The sequence below is a fragment of the Choloepus didactylus genome, chromosome 19, assembly GCF_015220235.1.
Source record: "Choloepus didactylus isolate mChoDid1 chromosome 19, mChoDid1.pri, whole genome shotgun sequence".
In the NCBI taxonomy this organism is placed as follows: Eukaryota; Metazoa; Chordata; class Mammalia; order Pilosa; family Megalonychidae; genus Choloepus; species Choloepus didactylus.
In genome coordinates this window covers 58,829,059-58,850,820 of record NC_051325.1, presented here as the reverse complement: position 1 = coordinate 58,850,820, position 21,762 = coordinate 58,829,059, and the positions used below count along the sequence as shown (strand labels likewise).

Sequence of the window (21,762 nt, the reverse complement as noted above, 5' to 3'; positions counted from 1 at the left end):
CAAAAGTTTTTAATTTTTGTGATGTCCATTTTATCTTTTTTTCTTTTGTTTCTTGTGCTTTTGGTGTAGAATCTAAAATCCTTTGCAATTACTCCTTAACTGGTCATTCTGAGTATTATCTTGTTATAACTCTGGAAATCTAGTTGTCCCTTTTCCTCTGGGATAGCTAGGATTTTTGTGTTTGTTTTTTTAGTTGTTGAGGGCCGGAGCTGTCAATCTGTGACTTTTCCAAACAGTTTTTGCTCCCGTTTGGGTAATGGAAAGAGAAAAGGGAGAGAAGAGAAGGTACTGCCTCTTTAAGACTCCTTGGCTGCCTGTGCCTCAGCGCTGTGCCCCTCCCTCCTCAGGAATCTGAAGCAGCTGATCGGAAGCAGTGATCAAGTATCACCCCGCATTTTGGAGAGCAAGGTCCTTATGGCCAGCTGCCTCCCCATTGCTCCTGCCCTGCGGTTGGGGGATGGGGGGTGGTAGCTCTGTGGGGAGGGTGAGAGTCACTGTTATTTACCACAATTTACTAGCCTCTCCCTCCGGCTCTTCCTTGGATGCTGCACAGTGTCCCAAATAGACTCCCAAGTTTCAAAATAGTTGCCTCAGACAGCTCCTGCCAGTTCAGTAGCTGTTCTGCTGGAGGGACGGTGGCTTCCTGGAGTCGCCACAACCCTCCGCTGACGCTCTGGTCTTCCTCGGGGAGGTCTCAGTTTTGCTTTTCAGGCCTTCAGTTGACTGGATGGAGCCTACCTGCATTTCTGAGGATAATTTCCTTTACTTAAAGTTGACTGATTCAGATGTTAATCCAGCCTACAAATAGGTTCACAGCAACACCTATGTTTGATTGAGTAATGATACTACAGCCTAGGCATTACACACCCCACGCAGCAAACAGCTTAGGCAACTTCACCACTAGCTTGTTTTCTCTGCCCAACAGCCTCTTCTTTCCTGCTCCCCACCTGTCCAGGCAGCTTCTGCAGCGCCCCTCCTCCACTTCTTTCTGCAGTGATTCTTAGCTCTTCACCAGCTAGTCCACCCGAGCCAGAGATCCAGTCTCCCACCGAGATTCTCAGAGCATCTGCTTAACAAAAGAATCTCTTTCCATAGAGATTTGCTGCCAAGAAACCCAATATTGTTTTAATATCCTTATATCCTATGATTATGACAGCACCTGGGCAGTGTTGTGGTACAATTCCACCCAAAGGATAGTGGGATCACCAAGGAGGAGATGAAGGGCTTAACATACTGGAAATTTTGCTTTTATTATTCACAATTTTTTACTTTTACTTTTCTACTTTAATTTAGAAAACTTTCATTGGAGTTCCACTTGCTTTATCTTACCCTTAGTATTATGAGATAACACATCAGAAGCTACTTTGAGTCATTTTCTCTGATGGTTTTTGTTTGTTTTTTGTTTTTGTTTTTAGCTAACTTCTTTTTGCAAATTGGTTCTTATGTGCAAACCCAACATACAAACCAGATCAAGATAGAGCTGGGCCATTGAAGCAGATGAGGGGAGCTTGGAGCCCCTCACTCTAATCACCCAGAGCCCCTCCCTGCTCGTTTTCCCCCCTCTTGCTTCTCTCCTTGTTCTGAGCTGCAAGTACATTGGCTTCTATTTGTCAGGGTACTTTTGGTTACAAATGACAGGTAACCTCTCCAAAGTGGCTTAATAAAAAATCTAGCCCCAGGAACTGGAAGTCCAGGGTTAGGATGAGCTTCAGGTGCAATCAGATCCTGGCATTCCAGTGACAAGAGCAGGAATGTTCTCTTTCTTCTGTCTACTTTTGTTAGGCAGACTGGTCCCTAACCCCTGCAGCCAAGCCCCGGGGAAGGAGGGCCTTTTTCTCTCATGAGTTCAAGGACACCTGTTGAACCTGGCTGGACTCGGGTCACCCTGTGGCTGCTGTGGCCATGAGGTGGAGACCCCCGCTGGGTTAGGCTTGGGCCAGGCACCCACCCTCAGGGCTGGCGTCAAGAGGGGACGGAGCGCTGAGGGAGCAACAACCTGTGAGACTGCCACGGACAAGGATATTGGCTGAAGACCACCCATCAGATCTCACTCTTCCAGGGGGTAGATGGTGTGACTGAAACCCAGAGAGGACGATAGCGTTGCTCAGGCCACACAAGCCTAGAATCACACCGCTCCTGGGCTCTCCCGGGCTCTCCCCAGTTCCAGCTGAGCATCCTCCCTTCCATCCCCAGCCTCTTCAAAGTGCAGCAGACAACTTTCCTTTCCTGATAAATAGAGCCCTTCGAAGACTGTCCCCCACCAGAGGATCCTCTGTGATGTTGCTCTTGTGTTCCCTGCAATGTCCAGAGGGATCCTCATTAAGATCCCAAGCGCTTCAGGGAATAAATGCAAAGAAGGATTTTTTTTTTTTTTTTTTTTTTATACAAACTGAAGATAACACTGCCAGGATTGTACACATTTTAATTTCTAAAGTCAGGCCTGTGTTCTATAAAGTGTATAGAGAATGAGATGATTATTTGGATATTTCATGGTGAAATATGTTTCTTTGGTTTGAGTGACTCACATAATTAGCTGGTTCTCTGCTTCCACTCAGCTGATGGCTCTGGGGGTAAAGACGATTTCTGTGGGACCTGGTGAACAACATGACAAAAAGGAGAATTTATATGAATTTTTCTGTGCATTTATTGTACATCAATGAAAAGTACACAAAATATAAAACTCAATGAATTTCCACAAATGGATCAAGAAATGGGATGGTACTGACACCCCAGAAAGTCCCACTCATGACTAACACCCCAGAGAGCCCCTAAGCAAAAAAGAATTTATAAAATAGCATTAGTAGTTTGGTAACTGCCATATGCCCACTTGTTTGTGAGAATTTAAATTGCATCTCTTCCTAGAGAAAAAGTCCCAGTTACTCTTTGCTGAATATTTCTCGTGATGAGTGAGCTGAGATTGAGGGTGAAATTCGCTTCAGAGAGATCCTTACAGGCAGGGAGATTCTGTCCCTGGATCTGACTGGCTATGTCACACACAGAGAGAAAGCATTTATCACGCACCTATTGTGTGTCAGCTGTTGTGCCAAGTCCTTTTGTTTCTGTTGCTTTGACTCTTAAAACAGCCTTGAAAAGCAGTCATTGTTACCCCCAGTTTATAGACAAGGGAACTGAACCTCGTGGTTATTACACAAGAGCCAGGATTTGAACACAGGTTTGTCTGACCCAAGAGGTTGAACAATAACTTCAGGAAGGAACTCTGGAAATGAAGGTTTTCTTGTGGCTCTGTGTTCTTAATTGCACACTCCCATATTAAACAGAAGTCTATGCTTAAATCTGTTGAATTTACCAGTGCCCCAATCTGCTTTAGGTTTAGCCCATAGCCTAGTAGAAAAGAGAGAGAAGCTAACAGAAAAGTTCGATGTTGTGATAAGCTCTTTGACGGGGAAGTATATGGGGCTGTGGAGCATTGGCGAAGCCATTTAGTCCATCCTTCGAGGGCCTGGAAAAGCCACTCTGGTTAAAGTGACAAGGAGCCCTAACATGCTTCTCTTGTTCTATTAAATTAACAGATTATTTGTCCAAGTACAATAGCGTATTTTTCTGGAATAGAACTTTTACATATATCATCTTGGTAAATTGCATAAAACTGTGCCTCCACATGGTTCAGTCTCAGTGTGCTGGCACCATCAAATAAAAAAGATGGAGAGAAAAAAAATCAGTATAATGCGGGGGTTTTCTCCTTCAGGTGACTTTGCCCTTCAGGGGACATATGGTTTGTCTGGAGACATTTTTACTGTCACAACTCGAGTGGGATTGGGGTGCTAGTGGCCTCTAGGGGGTGGGGACCAGGGACGCTGCTCAACAGCCTGCAATGCACAGGGCAGCTCCCCACGACAGAGAATTATCTGGTCCTCAATGTCAGCGTTGCTGAGGTCAAGAAACCCTGGTAAATCTTTTCTGCAGTCTTCTGAGAAAATATCCAGGGGCTGGAAAATATGCACAAAATCCGCAGCCAAGCTGCTTTAGAATCCTGCCTCCATCTCCAGGTCCATCAGTTGGATGGCAGCTTTTCTTTTGTTCCCTGTCTCAGGGAGGGTCTTGACTTCCTCTCTTCCTTCTCCACATTTCTGGACTTTTTGTTCCTCTCCTGTAAAAGTTTTTTTTTTTTTTTTCTTTGTACAATGAAATTCTTTGTGCCCAGATATTGATCAGTTTTACATGACAGACACTGCTTTCTGGTGGGAGAGATATAACTAGTGATAAGATAATCAGTAATATAAAACAGCAAGTTAATGTGAACTTGAGTGACTGAGGTCTTCTTCAGCAAGGGTAGCCAAGGAAGGCCTCTCTGAGGAGGTGATGATTGGGCTGGAGCCTGAATGGTAAGAAGGAACCAGTCACGGGGGAGCTGGAGGAAGAGGCTTCCAGATGGAGGAAACAGCAGACGCCAAGGTCCTGGGGCCGGGATGAGCTTGGCATATTTACAGTGAGGCAGGGAAGGGGGGCGGGGTTGGACTGTTAGCAGAGATCAGATCACTGGGGACTGTGTGGCCAGGTAAGGAGTTAATTGGGATTTTTATACCAAATGCAGTGGGAGCCACAGAAGAGTTTTGAGCTGGACTGTGAGATGATATGATTTATATTTTTAAACAGTTGCACTGCCTGCTGTGTGGAGAATGGATTGTAACGGAGGTGGGGGTGGCTAAAGATTTTCAGCCAAGGAGGCTTGGGTATGTTTTAGCCCCTCAGCCCTATAAGAAGACATCACAATTAAGCTCAAAAGTTCAGTTTAAATAAAGGCAACAGGCAACAATTTCTAGGGAAGCAGTGATTCTGCCTTGGGGCTAGGGTGTGAAAGTGAGTTTAAGTTAAATGAACTAAAACTGTTTGCCCAAGGAGGGGCTTATCATGGTTTGCACTTATTTCCAATGCGTTAAGCATTTTCACATAATGCATTGGAATTATGCATTCCAATGACCGTCCCACCTCTTATAATGTCCAGTGGGTTCCCAGTGAAGATCTGAGAATGCGGTTGTGGGAGACAGTGACATCCTGGCATTCAGGTTTGTTCACCCCGAGAAGTGGATGTCAGGAAAAGACATTCCTGGACTTCAACTTATCTCTTCGATGTGCTTCCCAGGGTCACCCACAGACTTTTAAAAATTATAGCATGTAAAATGATTGACTGTGCCTCTTGATTTTTATGACATCTCTATGGAAACTCTGCTAAGAACTTTGGGTTTTGTGGGTTGTGGAGCGTGAGTCCAATCTTCCTCCATGACAGCTCAGGTGCCAGCTGGTCATGACTCACCTCTCTCGACTGATTCCATGATAAGCTGGAGGGGTGTTGCGGTTAGATTCTGGGGTGTGTGGTAGGGCAGCCTGAGTTCGAATCTCTGCATTTCCACTTGCTAGCTGAGTTTCTGTAGACAAGTTCCTTAACCTCTCTGAGTATCAGATTCCTTCTCTGGAAAATAAAGATAATAACAGTATCTACCTTGTAGAGTTATTGCAAGTGTCAAAGGAGCGTGTGCCAAAGGTCTGTGCTCCTGACTTTGCATTTTGCTCACTTGAATGTCCTGTGTGGCCTTGCACTTTAAAGTGTGGTCCCTGGAGCAGCAGCTCTGCACTCCTGGGAGCATGTCAGAAATGCTGAGTCTCAGGCCCCACCCCTGACCTGCTGCCTCAGTTTCTGCACTTGCACTAGAGCGCCAGGTGATTCTTGTGGGCATTCCCATGTGGAAGTGCTGCTCCAGGCTGAAATGTGCAGGTGGGAGAGCTGCAGAGGTGTTGTTTATGGAAGTCTGTCGGCAGGAGTGTTTGGGAGCAAAAAGGCATCAGCACCAGGACATGGAAGTCCTCGGCCGCGGTGTCCACTGTGACCTGCACTAGCTGGGCATGCGGGGACAAATCAGCTAAACACCCTGGGGCCGAGTTTCTTCATCGTTTTACATGCCCCACGTGTTTTGGAGGTTTTTTTGAGAGGGTAAAATGAAATAATGTGAAAATTGATATGACTGGAAGTAAGTTATTTTTATCTTGTTTACTTAGAAAATGGACATCATCATCCCTGCTGCTGTTAATATAATTTTCAATAAGTTCGAGTCCCCATTTCCCACATTTACTTGCTGAGTGGCAATAGACAGGTTGCATTATTTGGGATCCCAATTAAAATAATGGGAGTGACACTGGCCCAGGAACCATGAACCAGGTATTTTTGGAAACCAAATGGGAGAGTTTTGTAGATTCACTAAAAGGCATTGCCTTAGAAAAGACTAACCCTGTGGCCAAGGGGGCCATTTATGTCATTTACAAAACAGTCCCTGAACTGCAGTGAGAACCTATGACGGCGGGTGCCGGAGTCACCACAGGTGATTTCAGGTGGCTTCTTTAAATGAAACACATTTAGCAGCTGCAAAAGCCTTTTATTATTCTCAAATATCACAATTAAAGCAATAAGCAAATGTCATTGCTCATATTAGCAGAAAATATCCAAGTGCAAATTATTCCTATATCTTCTACACAAGAACAATATACAGCTGCACACCAAAGACACAGCATCATGTTAGAATTCACGAGAGGGAAAGCTGGAGGACAGTCTGGACACACAAAGGGAAGTTACCCAGGGCCGGGAAGCTTCCCTCGCTCGATGCGTGCAGGACGCAGCTATGCACAGCGCTATTTGGCAAATCTCTCCCGACACGGGAATGAATTGATTTGCTTGACAAGGTGCAGAAGTTGAGAACAGGGTCACCCCAACTCTAACACTGGGTGGAGTAAAGGGAGCAGTGAACAACAACAAAAAAAGTAACATTCTCCTTGATAGATAACGTTGAGGAAACGATGTGATAGTGACCCAGTTACAATGCTCAAAGAAAGGGCTCCCAAAGAAAACACCTGGCTCTTTGGCAATTTCTTAAGCTATCTGCAACTACATTAAAGCAATTTCTTGTGACATATTCCCTCCTACTGTGATTCACTCTCTTGTTTTAAAGACAGAAAAGGAATAGTAGGAAAAAGAAAAGAGTAATTTATACCTTGAAGTATGAAGATCTCAAAAAACTACGTATACAGGTATGTTATGACTGTCCAAAGCACTTCGTCTCTTGGTAGAATTTTCAAGGCTACCTTAGATTTAATGCATAAAAAAGCTGCACCCCACCCCCACCCCCCACCACAGCAGAAGAGATAGAAATGGGTTACCTCCCCATGCTGGGGTTTTTTTTTTTTTTTTTCGTAGAAGTGGCTGATGTGAAGTGTGAGGGTAAGAAGGGGAGCAAACAACATAGCATTGTTTTTTTCACAAAGTGTTGATTGTTTTCAGAAAATTGTTCCACTGTAAGTAAGGGAAAAAGAGCAGAGACTCCGTCTCTTACTAAATAAGTGCAAAGCCACCTGAGCCTCTGTCTGCTGGAGGTCTGTAGCTGTCACAGGTCTGTTTGGGAGTGGTTTGAACCACACTTACTGTTGACGCGAACCTCGGGGCTGGTTTGACTTGGAGTCTGAAGATGCAGATCTGAAGCTGGGGAGCAGGCAAGCATCACCCCCACTGGGAGGGTGGAAACGAACGCAGACAGCACCTCCAGCATCCTGCACTGATTTCTCCAGTGATCATCTGGGACTTACCCACACTGGAATCCTTTCAGAGAGCCAGTGACATCCCATTTTCCCTTTCGAAAGCCTTTGCAACTTAAAAAAACAAAAGGCATGCGAGGACGGGGCTGATAACACATTTTTGGGTCTTCTGATTCTTCTCCTCCTTCTCCTTCTTTCTAAACCGCTTGGCCCGAAGGAGGCGCCAAAAGCGACCCGCTGCTGCCAGGCCCGGGGCCCCGGCGCCTACCCCAGGGCCGGGCCGTGGCAGCTGCAGAGGATCTCCTTGAAGGTGTTGCGGAGCTCCAGGCTCCGGAAGGCGTAGATGAGGGGGTCGATGACGGAGTTGCACATGATGAGGACCAGGTAGGTGTTGAAGTGGGCCGTGTAGCAGATGCAGTAGGGGTTGGTGGGGCAGGTGATGATGAGCACGAGGTGCAGGAAGAAGGGGGCCCAGCAGAAGATGAACACCCCCAGCAGGATGGTGATGGTGACAGCCCCCTTCATGCACGAGTGCGGCGGGGGCACCGCGCCGTCGGCGGGCGGCAGGGCGGCGATGCGCTGCGCGTGCAGGCGGGCGAAGAGGAACATTTGCACGTAGAGGGTGCCCATGAGCAGGAGCATGGCGAAGAACAGGGTGATGAGGCACACGATGACCATCTTGCTCTCGGAGTAGACGATGAAGACCACGCCGCAGACGCCGCAGCCCACCCAGATGGCCGCGATGGAGCCCAGGGCCTTCCTCACCGTCATGATGCTGTGGTAGCGGAGCGCGTAGAAGATGGTGACGTACCTGTCCACAGCGATGGCCAAGAGGTTGCAGATGGAGGCCACCAGGGCGATGCAGATCATGGAGTCGAAGACGTTGTCCATGTGCTGGACGAACCGGTCCTCAAAGGCCAGGTAGTTGCTGTTGACCACGGCGATCATGACAGTCTCCAGGGCATTGGACAGGCTCACTAGCATGTCGGCCGCCGCCAGGCTGCAGAGGAAGAAGTACATGGGGGAGTGCAAGTTGCCGTTCCTGACCACGGCCAGGATGACCAGGATGTTTTCCAGCAGGCTGACGATGCCCAGCGCCAGGAAGACCTCAGGCTTGATGAAGACCTGCTCGCAGAACTTATGGCTGCTCTGGTTGCCCAAGGAGGGGGCCAGGTCGTGCTCGGAGCCGTTGGGCAGCGTTGGGAGAGCAGAGGGCAGGCAGCACGATGCATTCATGGCTGCCAGGTGGGTTGACCCGAGCGGGGGCTCCGGCAGGGTCCAGAAGAAGTAGCTGCTTTTGCTGCTGCCAGGAGAGAAACAAGTCTCCCTCCAGATGCTTCTTTCAGAGGCTCATGCAGGCTGGACTCAGATTTTGTTCTCTCCCGGAATAAAATGATGAGAGAGAGAGGGAAAGAGGGAAGGAGGGAGAGAGAGGGAGAGAAGTTAGTTTAGAGACAGAGAACTTCCCCTGCTTCTCCAGGAGGATCACATTTATAGCTACTCCTACCAGCCATCTTCTTTCTCTCTCCCTCTTACCCCCTTTCTCTGTCTCTTTTCACATCCTCATCTGGGAGCAGAAAACCTGCCACTGGTTGCTACAGTTACAGCTGTTTTCAGGCAAAACAGGGGCTGTGGTACCTGTCGCTAGAAGTGAGGGGAGAAAACTCAGGCTTTATATATCGACTGAGGGCAAACAGCGACTTCACATTCAGCGCAGCAAAGTGACCACTGAGCGGCGGGTCCTTTGCTGACTGACAGCAGGTGTCGGACTCCCAGGGCTCCTGTGGGAAAGTCAAAAGCAGGCTGGTGCCCTCTTCAGGCCAGATTGCTCGTCTGCGTGCTGGCTTGGCCGAGCAATTCTTAGTTGTCATGGTTGAAACTGCCACAGGCATGCATGTGGTTATTCATTCATTCTCTCTTTTTTTTAAGCAAACATTTATTAAGCATCTACCATATATAGGTCTCTGCTGGGTGTGGGGAATGTAGTGGTGAGGCAGACAGACAGGTCTGGGTTGGGAGAGGAAAAATCAGGCTTGAATCTGGGAGTCTGGGAAGCTGTGGGAGCACAGAGGAGAGGGGTCTCTAAACTGGATGTCAAGGAAGGTTCCTGGAGGAGGGGAATCTAAGTAAGCTTTGACTTCAAGGAAGAAGAGGCATTATCCAGTGTGGGAGTGGGCATTGGGACTGGGGTTGAAGGAGGTAGAAGAGGAGTTCAGGCAGAAGCAGCCTGCAGGTGAAAGAGCAGTGGTCAACACTGGCTGTGGGAGTCATCCGTAAGATGTGGGTGTGGGGATCCCACTCAGACCTACTGTGCCGGAATCACCCTGGGTAGGACCCAGGCAGGCGGGTTTTAGATTTGCAACAGGGTTAAGACCTACTGAAAAGGAAGTTGGTGTTTGTGAAGCATTGAGAGAAGTTTGCTCTGGCCAGAGCACGGAGCTAGAAGATGCCATTTGATAGATGAGAACACAGTCTAATAAAACAGGTGAGCGGTGTCTGAAGGACTTCCTGAAGGACAGCATCAGCCATATTTGGGGGTTTGTTCTGCATCCTAAAGGCAGTGGGGGGCTGTAGAAGGTTTTAGGTCATGCAGGGAAGTGATGGGATCTGCATTTTAGGAAGATTCCTTGTTGCAGGGAGGAGAATGGATTGGAAGAGGACAAGAGTAGGGTCAGGGGGAGCAGAGCAGAGGGTGCGGCAAAGATCCGGGGTGACAGGACAGTGGCCTGGACCAAGGAGGCAGCTGTGGGGCTGGGGAGAAGTGGACAGAGATACTAGGAGGCAGGATCACGGAGATTTGGAGACTCGTTGTATATGGGGCTGGGGGAGGGGCCAGAGCCCACCCTCTTCCTTCTTTAGTGGGAGGATGGTGGGGCCGTTCTGAGCTGGAGAATTCCATGCAGTTGACCTACCATGTGGAGTTGTGCTTGGAAGCATAGTTTAATACTTGGTTCTTGTTAGATTTGATGCTGCACGTGAGAGTTAGGTAAACTCGGGGAACACTGAGTCCCCTTGCCCCTACACACACACACAGGTCGACAGATAACACAGACGCTTACAGAGACACACACAGAGATAAATAGACACGGATACACACAGACATATACACAGAGACGCAAAGACACATGGAGTTGCATGCACAATGACACACAGACACATACAGACACACACAGAGATACATGGAAACACATACTTACACACCACACACAGAAATTCCAGATGGATTAAGGCTCCATCTCTCCGTCTCCTAACTGTGACTGTGAGTTTATGTGTGTTTATGTATGTAGGAAACAGAGGATCTGTGCATCTGGAAATAGAAGAAAATTTACAATATTTATGACCTTGAAGAGGTGACATCTTTTTAAGCAAGACAGGAAACCCAAAATTTAGTATGGACCAAAACAAAGTCAAAAAACAAACAGGAAGAAAACCCATGCCATTCCTAAGTTGGTAAATGGTTATTCCTCATATATACAAGGAATACATTCACATTAATAAGAAAAAGACAAATGACCTGTTAAGGACAAAAAGTATGAATATTAATTCACTGAAGAGGAGGTGCAAATGGCTAATAAACATGAAAAGATGTTCAACCTTCTGCAGAGTCAGAGAAATGCCAGTCAGAATGAAGCTTACATGCTATTTTTCCAATTAGACTGGCAAGAATTAAAGGGGACAGAGGATCAAGTTCAGGAGCGATCATTGGGAGAAGGACACCCTCTTCCTAGTATTTGTGAATAGTTTCAGCATTTGGCAGGTTCCACTAAATTAAAAAACGCACGTAGATATGAATCTCAGTTTATGAGCTCAGGGCCTGGAGGAACGCAGAGCAACTTGAGTTTTGATCCTAAGCCCCTGTTCTTCCAGGCTGGGGAAAAGCACAATCTTAATCATTTTGGGGGCTTCCTCTCCTGACCCTCAGACTGAGATCCAGAGGTAGATTTACGCTGTCCTGCTCAGTGGTTTCAGAGCACTAGTCTTCCCTGCAAGGCTAGATGGCCCTTGAAGGCAAGGACCATCGATTTCCTACTAGGTTGTCCCCTCCCTGTGCCCGCTTGGTGCTGGACACGGGCCATGTAGCTCGGCTTCCGTCCTCTGATTGTGGCATCCTTTAGAGAGAGGAGACAGGCCCTGGAGGGATCCTCATTGCTAATGAGGGCTGATTTGGTCTTCTCTAAACACTACTCCCCACTTTCCTTGGGGAACTGCACAGATGCAGCATTGCTTTGTAACTGAATCTTCTATAAATGCATTGGCTTTATTAATAATCACTGTAAGACATGCCAAGTCTCTGTCAGTGTTTGCCATATGTTGTTAGCACATGTGGGGCTGCCTGTTTTGAATCTGTTATAATAAACTGTAACAAGGAGATTCTCAGAGAACCCTCAGAGTTCTTTCTGCCTGAAAACTCTTCCCCAGTGTTGTGATTGGCATACTCCTCTTATCTTTCAAGATCCAGCTAAAATGTCAACTACTTTGTGCAGGTTTCCGGAAATTTCATGCACCAGTTTATCCATCTTTCACCCCTCCTCGCGCCACCCCTCCATCCCCCAAGCCAACAGGGCTCAACTCTCTTTCCTCCCTCTCAGGACATGCAGAACGTTGCATAATTAGAAGCCGTATCCCATGCCAGTGAAAGGGGACAACATTGGCCCATGGTCGTATGAAAAGGTGATGATTAAATTGTATCATTAATCTGAGCTTTTGCTTAGAAGCAGATCCTCTGATGCCTGCGAACCGCGCCCCCCCCACCTCTGCTTTCAGCCACCATTGGGTGGACCCTTCCCTGCGAGTGCAGATTCAGCTCTGTCTGCTAGGCTGCCTTCCCATTCCAACTGGGGTCTCCCTGATGTGTTTGGGGGGTGGGGGTGCACCTGGCTGAGCAAGCTCAGCTTGGAAGTGAGGGCAAGTGAACTCTCCCCAGAGGCAGCCCTTGACGGGCGAGCCAAGTGGCATTCTCTAGCCTTCATCCTTCAGGGGGACAATGGGAGATGCTTCCTGGCTACCCAGATGTCCCCGGGAAGCCAAGCCCCTGTCGCTGGTGTCAGCAACCTTGACAGCCTGTCTTTAGGTGTGTCCTCCTCACCCATCCTGTTCTTGCTTCCTCACACCTGCTTGTGGGATCCTCTCCCAAATAAAGGGCCTTCTCCCTTCTCGTGGGTAGATGCCTAAGAGAGGAATTGCTGAGTCATATGGTAAACATCCTCTTTCTTGCTTCCTGGAATGTTGATGTGAAGGCTGGAGCACTAGCCTCTATTTTGTAAGCGAAGACAAGGTCAGGAGCTAATGAATGGAGAGCCAAAATTCGGGAGGGCTTGAATCCCTGATGATTTGCAGGGAGGTGGTCACGGCACTGGACTGCTTGCCTCCAGGTTTCTAGTTATGTGAGAGAAAATCAACCACTTATTTGTTTAAGCTCTTGTCAGGTAGGATTTTCCCTTTCATGCAGCTAAATTCAATCCCTGAAACAAGATTGTGTTTATTCACTTCTGATTTCTGTCAGAAACATATTGGGCACTCAGTAAATATTTGAAAGAAGCCCATAGCCTTCCCCTTCTACACACCAGGAAATCTTAATTATATAAAACCCTGATAGACCCCACTTTTTAGGTATCATCAGGAAGTGACACTATTTGTCTGGAATTTTATCTGTAATTTTCTCTCCTATAAGATCATACACTGCTTGCGGGTACAAACAGTCTTGTTCATTTTTATATGCCAATACCTGAAACAATACTTCTGTATTTCTAACATGAAGGAATTGAAAGCCTCAAATATTATAGTAGCACAACCACCTTGGAAAACAACTTGGCAGTTTCTTAAAAAGTTGTGTGTAACTTTACCATGTAACTCAGAAATTTTTCTTCTAGATATCTGCTTAAGAGAGATGAAAACACATGTCCACACAAACACTAGGATGTGAATGTTTGTAGCAGCATCATTCGGAATAGCCAAACAGTGGCAAACAACCCAAATGTCTGTCAACTGGTGACTGGACAGACAAAATGTGCTATATCCATACAGGTTTGTTATTCAGCAAGGAAAGGGAATGAAATACATACGCATAACATGAATGACCTCAAAAACATTATGCTAAGTGAAAGAAACTGGGCATAAAAGACCAAATGTTGTATGCTTTCACCTGTATGAAATGTCTAGAAAAGGCAAATTATTAGGGACAAAAAGTAGATTAGTAGTTGAACGGGACTGGGAGTGGCAGTGGGGATTGACTATAAATCAGAATGAGTAATCTTATTGGAATGGTGAAAATGTTTGAATTAAGGTGATGGTTGCACAACTCAGTAAATTTATTAAAAATCATTCAACTGTATTCTGAAAATGGGTGAATTTTATGATATGTAAATATATCTCAATAAAGTTGTTAAAAATATTGTTTGTTCCCTTTTTCTTAAAAGGATTTTAGTCATGTAAAGAATGGCTAATAATGTGTCATTCCCTTCACAACATTGACTAGATTGACATTCTTGGAAGTTTGATTTCTCACATCCTTTTGAAAGCAACATAGTGTTAACAACTTGTGAAAAATACATTATGTGCACATCTCCAGTTTCTTGCCTCATCCTCCAGAAGTTCTAAGAACCCAAAGCTAATGGCTCTGGTTTCCTCTAGGTTGGCAAGTCGGAGCCCATTATTCAGAACCCCTTTCAGCTTTCAAAGTCATACATTTTGTTCTTATAATTACCAACTTACACATTATCCCTTTCTCCGAAGTCTCTCTCACCATTCTTTTTTGTTGATTGCTCTCACCATCGTCCAAGAAAAAAGTTTCCAGTTTCCTTTATTTTCTTTCCCTGGTCTGGGAGAGAGGGACTTTAATATTTATTTGAAATATTTCTTCCTGAGTTCCGGTCAACCAAGATGGAAGTGTAAGATGCTCCAGGGTGCAGTTTCTTCATAGAATATTTGAACAATGAGCCAAAACTGGCAGAATTTTTGAATTTTAAATCTTTATCAATATTCCAGGAAATAGGTAAAGGGTTGCAGTACCCGGAGAGTACCAAAGCAAGGAAATGTGTCTTTAAAAACAGTAGGAGAAACTCGGGCTCCCTTCTCGGCCTACCTCCTCCTCCCCCACCTCCTCCCAAGTGTGATGTGGAACCAGCCTGTACTCCCACGTGGGCCCCTGGACCTGATCTGGAGGAAGCAAAGTAACCCCTGTGAGCACCCTGGGGTGCCTGTATGTCAGCGCCAACCTACCGGGTGGCAGCCTGAGAGACTGAACAAGACCACTGGTCTCCTGCTCACCCTCCCAGGGTACTCCCCGCAGGCAGAAGCAGCTTCAGACAGCTAAAGTGGTGGAAGAAACAATTAAGTTGAAGTGGCTTGGAGCAAAGGATTAGCAGCTTTAAGACACGCAACAGAGCGCCTAGGAAAGGGGGGCGGGGAGCAGTGCTGCTCTATTTCATAGCGAGTAAACGAGACATTCAGATTCCTGAGCTGGAGGAATTCTTAAGGCCACAAGTGAGCACAAGCTCAGGACAAGACACGAGCTCAGAAAAGACAGAAAGGATCCTGCACTTCACATTCACCCCAGGCTGATATTCTTGATAGGAGGCTCAGCTCTGAAGGAAAGCACCAGCCAATGCAGAGCCAATTGGCAGAGAAATACCATTTTGCACCCTCTGGAATGGCTACTGTTAAAAAAAAAAAAAGAAAATAAACAAGTTTCAGAGAGGATGTGGAGAAATAGAAACACTTCTTCATTGTTGGTGGGAAAATGAAATGGTGCAGCTGCACCATTTTTTGATAGTGCCTCCAAAGTTAATTTAGAATTACCACATGACCCAGCAATCCCACTTCTATATATATATACCCCGAAGAATTGAAAGCAGAGACTTGAACAGATATTTTCACACCAATGTTCAGAGTGGCATTATTCACATTTGCCATAAGATAGAAACAACCCAAGTGTCTGTCAACAGATAAGTGGATAAACAAAATGGAATATTATTCAGCCATAGATAGAAACAAAGTTCTGACATATGCAACTACATGGATGAACTTTGAAGACACCATGTTGAGTGAATTAGGCCACACACAACTGGATGGAAAATGTATGATCTCATTGATAAGAAATATTAGAATAGGCAAATTCATAGAGTCAGAAACTAGAGTATGGTTTATCAGGCCCCAGGGTGTTGTAGGGAATGGGGAGTTAATGCTTAAATTATAGAGTTTCTATTTAGGGTGATAGCAAAGTTTTGGTAATGATTGGTGGTGATGTAGCACAACATTGTGAATGTAATTAACACCACTGAATTATATATTTGAATGTGTTTAAAAGAGGGAAATTTTAGGTTGTATATATGGTACTAGAATAAAATTTTTTTTAGAAAACCATGGGACTGTGCAACTCAAACAGTGAACCCTAATGTAAAGTATTGACTAGAGTTATTATTATAATTATTACAATAAAGCTTCCTCAATTTTAACAAGGTACCACGCTAATACAAAATATTAATAATAGGGAAAACTCTGTGTATGAGGGGGAGTATGTGGGGACTCTATTTTCTGTATTATTTTTCTGTTAACTACAACTTCTCTAATAAAAAAAATATTTCTTTATCTTCATGAGGAAGATACTGCATCCAAATTATTGGAATAGGGGAAACTGCATATCTTGGGGGGATTGCCAGATGAATTCTTTCCGTCTTAATGGAGAATTAATCAAGTGAAGCAATTGTGAATGTTCAAGCCTCCCAATGGATTTTTTTGTCCTAAATCATTGAATGGATTCGTTTTGCCTGTGAAAAATGCTATCTGGGGAAAATGTGGGCTGATACCCTGATCTACAAATGCTTATATCTCTCCCATAAAAAAAAAAATTCAATCATTTTTTTGTTCCCTATAGTCTTGCAGCTCCTCCTCATCTCCCTTCCCCCCCTCACAGCTAAAGTTCTTCAAAGAATTGCCAATACTTGCCCCCTTCTTTTCATTCTTACTTTTCAACCCATTCAAGCTTGGCTTCTTTCCCAGACATGCCATAGAAATCGGTTTTGCAGAGGGCACCAATGTCCCCTATGTCATGACATCAGGGCACATTTCCAATCCTTGTCTTGACTCCTTGGCAGCATTTGTACCTTTGCCCCTCCTTCCTGCTAGATCCACGCTCTTCTCTTGGCTTCTATTGGACCATGGTCCCCTGGTTTCCCTTCCATTCAGGTGGCAGCTCTTTCTCACCCAGCTTTGCAAGCTCGTCCTCTACCATGGCATCATGTGTGGAGGTTCCCCAGGGCTGATTCCAAACTTGCTCCCCTTCTCCCTCAGTCTTTTCCATCCCTGTGGCCTCATCCTGCCCTCCATCCGGTGTTCAGGTATACGCCACTGACTCACACCTCGCCTTCTCCCGGAGTGCTGACTCCTTTGAGCTCCAGCCCATTTCTCTAGCGTCTCCATCTAAAGAGCTCAAACCTTCATGTGCAGAGCTGAATGTGTGTTCTTCTTCCTTGGGTCTGGTCCCCTTCCTGTGTTTCTCTTCCTGGAACGGACTCACTGTCCATCTAAGTGTGCAAACCACAAATCATGGGGTGTCCTCCCCCATTTCAGTATATGAGCCATCGCCAAATCCCATTGGTTTTGCCTCCCCAGTAGCTTTTGAATCTGTCTGCACCATCCCAGACCAGCACCTAGCCACTTGACCAAGGAGATAGATGAGTTTTTGTTCATTTTTTCTCCTAGAATAATAAGCAAATCCTTAGTTACTTGGTAATGTGTGTAATAGAAATTGAGGGAACAGTAGTTTTCCTGGTGTTGACTTTAATGCATATCTGAATGCAAAATATGCTGATCCTGGCTGTGGTTCACTCTAGGATCACAAAAACCTCCATTTTCTCACTTTCTCATTTTTCAGATTAAAAAAAAACAAAAAACAGCTGTTATTTTTCTGTTTAAAATTCAGTGTAAAAATTATAAGAACATTCAAAACAGCAAAACCACTTCAAATCTCTTCCTCTTAATCTCTTGTATTTCAAAGAGGTCTTATGAATAGAGAGTGAATTATTTTGTTTTCTGAACACTTCAGTGGAGGGAACGGATTGGGATACTTTTCGTGTCTTTTTTTTAAAGATTTTTTTTTTTTTTTTACTCTGCTGGAATCTCTTTGGAAACTTAGGGTGAAAAATCAATTTGTTCCTCCAAGCCTATTTTCTAATGGTTGATTCACAAATTTTAGCAACAAATTGTAGGTTAATAATAAAAGTTATAAAAGATAAAGTGATCTGTGTTGCTCCCAGTTCTTCTGGATGCCACTGAGTCCGGTTGAAGGGCCAGGTATGATGCGTTGAAAATCCTTTATGATGTCCCTACATAATCTACATGTATTTCCTGGTAAAAGTCAGTCTTAGCACTATTTAGTTGTATTTCTTCTGTCAATCGCAAAACTGCATGCCCTTCCCATCCTCGACTCTCCTTATCTCCTTTGCCTGGTTAACTTTAGAGTCCTCCGTTTTGAGTGTTATGTTTCTGGGGGCATGACAGTGGTGATGTCATGGTGGGGTGAGGATGTAGCTGCATCGAGTTGCCACGCACCAGAGCTTCTTGACCTTCACTGTGTGTCCAAATCACCTGGGCAGAAGAGCTGGGATTTGAATGTAGTCTGGCTCCAGAGCCCGGGCTCCCAAGCACTTGCTCGTGGTTCTACATTTGTTTCCCCTTTTAGTCTTCACAACAGGTCCGGGGTTAGGGCGAGACAAGCAGGTACTGAAGGTGCACAATTTAAGGAGATGCTCACTCTTAGGTTCTTGCCCCATTGTGGTCAGTATCCTGCTTCACAATAACCCTATGTGCTAGCACCTTCTTATTTAAATGCATTTTACAGCAGAGGTGGCCACAGGGACCACAGAGCTCCTATGGGATGGAGCTGGGCTGCCAGTGCAGGTGTCCCTTTCTCCAGGATCCATGGCCTGGCCCACAGGTGGTCCTCCCAGGTGTTCCCCGTTTGTGGCTGCACTTGCCGATTTGTAGGCGGCTCTCCCTTTCTCTCCCTCAAAACAGCCAGGTCTAGTGTCTGCCTCTGAGACTGAAGCTGAATTGGATTATCCTTTCCTTGTTCTGCAGGAATGTCCCTGCAGAACATTACAGAATGGGTGTAGTTGAGCTTGCATATGCTAAATGTATGCATTAAGTGATGCCAACATAACTCTGATACTTTCTTTAACACCCCCCAAGTCTTTCTTTTGTTGTTAGAGAATAATTATCCTCATATACCCTGCTCTTGAAGAACCAAGAATTGGTATGTGTGTGGGAGGAGGTGGACATTTAATAATAAATATAATAAAGCATGATGGTCAAGGCCAGATTAGAACTAATTTTAACATTTGTTGTGGTTCCTCTGTGTATATCAGGCTTGGTTTGTTTTACTCTGTGGAAAGAATTTCAAATGGCAGTGTTATGGTTTGCTAAAGCTGCCAGAATGCAATATACCAGAAATGGGTTGACTTTTATAATGGGGATTTATTAGTTTACAAATTTACAGTTCTAAGGCCATGAAAATGCCCCAATTAAGGCATCAGCAGGACGATACCTTCTCTGAAGAAAGGCCACTGGCATCCAGGGTTCCTCTGTCAGATAGCAAGGCATATGGCCAGTAAGTACTGGTCCTTCTCTCCTGGGTTTCTTTGCTTTCAGCTCCTGGCTTCAGTGACTCTCTCTCAGCTCCTCTGGGGCTTCCTCTAAGTTTCTCTGGGTGTTTCTCTCTCTGAGCTCTCTGGCTTTTTTCTGTCTTTTATCCTCATAAAGGACTCCAGTAAAGGATTAAGACCCACCTTGAATGAAGTGGGTCACATCTCAATTGAAACAACCAAATCAAAAAGTCTTACCCACAACAGGTCTGCACCCACAGGAATGGATTAAAAGAACATGGCCTTTTCTGGGGTACAAAACAGCTTCAAACTACCTGAGGCAGGTACAGTGATGGCAGTTTTCACTTACTGACTAAGATATAAAATTCACAGTCTTTAGCATCCTTCAGAGTCTCTCAAGGTTGACCATGAATGTTTTTATTATATTGCTGAATTCATAATTTAAAGAACATGGTTGACAAAAATGGATGCTAACATTATATAAAGTGAAGTGAGAGAGAAGAAAATTAAGTGCTTCAAGGAAAGTTGGGGTGATTACATTGTCACTGGAAACTTTTTTCCCTGAAGAAGGAGAAAATAGCTCTTCATATATGATCTGAACAATGGCAACACAAGTTTTTTCTTTGCAAGGACTGACTGATTTATTTAGTTAGCTCTTAAAGTCAAGGCTTTTGTAGAGGACATTTCTTTTAAAGAAAAAAAGAATGGGCCCCTAATAGTCTGGTTTTCACCCCACTTTTCTGAGAATTGAGATTTGCCCAGTGGTGAATCCCTCATGCGGCAGCTCTAAGAGGTCTGTCTGTCTTAACTTCCAGATTGATACATATTCCAGGAGCCTGAGGTGAGTAAGAATGATGTGTGATGGTTGAGGGTGGTTCTAGGTTTGCTCTCACATGTGGCTGGGGACAGCAGCTGCACAACTTTTGCACCAAACCTTTGCCCTTCAGGTGTTTCCAAACCCATCTGCAATTGGTATCTTTTTTCCTTTTTGTGATCAGTGTTGTGTTTTGTTAGCAGTTGTGTTAGAAGTTGAATTGCAGTTGGTGGCTGTTGGTCAGAATGTTTCTTTTTGAAGCTTTTTGACTTGTCTGGCATCAGACTTGAGTTTAATAGTATCATTCCTTTTTTTTTTTTTATGAGTGGCAGTAAATATCTGACCTATCCTATGGGTAAAATGACTTAATTAGGAGCACAACTTTTCTATCTCAGAGAGTATGGGTTTATGGAAGGGTGTCACCTAAGAGTGGAAATGGAAAAGAGAGAGTACAGCAGATTCTAAGCATGATGAAAAAACAATGCAAACACTATCCATTCAATCACTTTCCTAGAGGGGAAAGTCCATTTCTAGATTTCCCAAAAGTCAAACCTCAGTCACCTTTCAACTATATACTCAAACTCAGTGTTCTGGTTTGCTAATGCTGCTGTTATGCAAAATATCAGAAATGGATTGACTTTTATAAAAGTGGTTTATTTTGTTACAAAATTATGGTTTTATGGCCAAGCAAATGTTCAAACAAAGGCATCAAAGGGTACCTGTATTAGTTAGGGTTCTCTAGGGAAACAGAATCAATGAGAGATATCTATGAATATAAGATTTATAAAAGTGACTCATGCAACTGTGGGGATGCACGAGTCCAAATTCTGTAGGGCAGGCAGCAAACTGGCAACTCCAATGAAGATGTTCGATGAACTCAGGCAGTGAACTGGCAACTTCGACGAAATCCTCAGGAAATGAACTGGGATCTTCAACAAACATGTTCAATGAACTCCTCAGGAAATGAACTGGCAACTTCGATGAACTCCTCAGGAAACACTTTGCTGGTCAGCCGAAGAAGAAGTGAAGGTCCTCTATCTGTCTCGCTTAAAAGTCTTCAACTGATTGATTGGATTAAATCCATCCAACTGCATTCTCTCATTGTGGAAGACATGCCCTTCATGGATGTCATCAGTCACAGCCTCAGCCAATTGACTGATGATTTAATAAACCAGCCTGTTGGTTTATTAAGCAGCCACAAATGTCCTCGCAGCAACGGTTAGGCCAGTGCTTGCTTGACCAGACAGCTGGGTACCATCACCTGGCCAAGTTGACACATGAACCCAACCATCACAGTATCTTCACTGAAGAGCACTGATGACATCCGGAAAACCTCTGTTAGCTGGGAAGGCATGTGGCTGGCATCTGCTTGCTCACAGGTTATGTTTCAAAATGGCGTTCTCCAAAATGTCTCTCTAAGCAGCAGCTGCTCTTCAAAATGTCACTCTGAGCTGCACTGAGTTCCTTCTGTTTGTCAGCTCTTTTACAGGACTCCAGTAATTCAATTAAGACCCACCCTGAATGGTGGGATAACATCTCCATGGAAATTATCCAATCAAAGGTCTTGCCCACATTTGATTGAGTCACATCTCCATGGAAACAATCAATAGGTTCCAACCTAATCAACGACATGCCAGTTTGAATGTGTTATGTCCCCCCAAACGCCATTGTCTTTGATGTAATCTTGTGTGGGCCGACCTATCAGTGTTAATTAGATTGTAATTCTTTGAGTATTTTCATGGAGATGTGCCCCACCCAACTGTGGGTGATGACTCTGATTGGATAATTTCCATGGAGGTGTTGGCACAGGAG

General features: G+C 45.0%; 1 protein-coding gene across 1 annotated transcript; it reads right to left on the bottom strand.

Moving 5' to 3' along the window:
• Nucleotides 1-7,800: 7,800 nt before the first annotated feature.
• MC3R (melanocortin 3 receptor) lies at nt 7,801-8,890 on the bottom strand. Its single transcript, XM_037811960.1, has one exon. It carries the CDS (start codon nt 8,770-8,772, stop codon nt 7,801-7,803), a length of 972 nt encoding a protein of 323 aa, XP_037667888.1. The 5' UTR covers nt 8,773-8,890.
• Between the last annotated feature and the right edge of the window lie 12,872 nt (nt 8,891-21,762).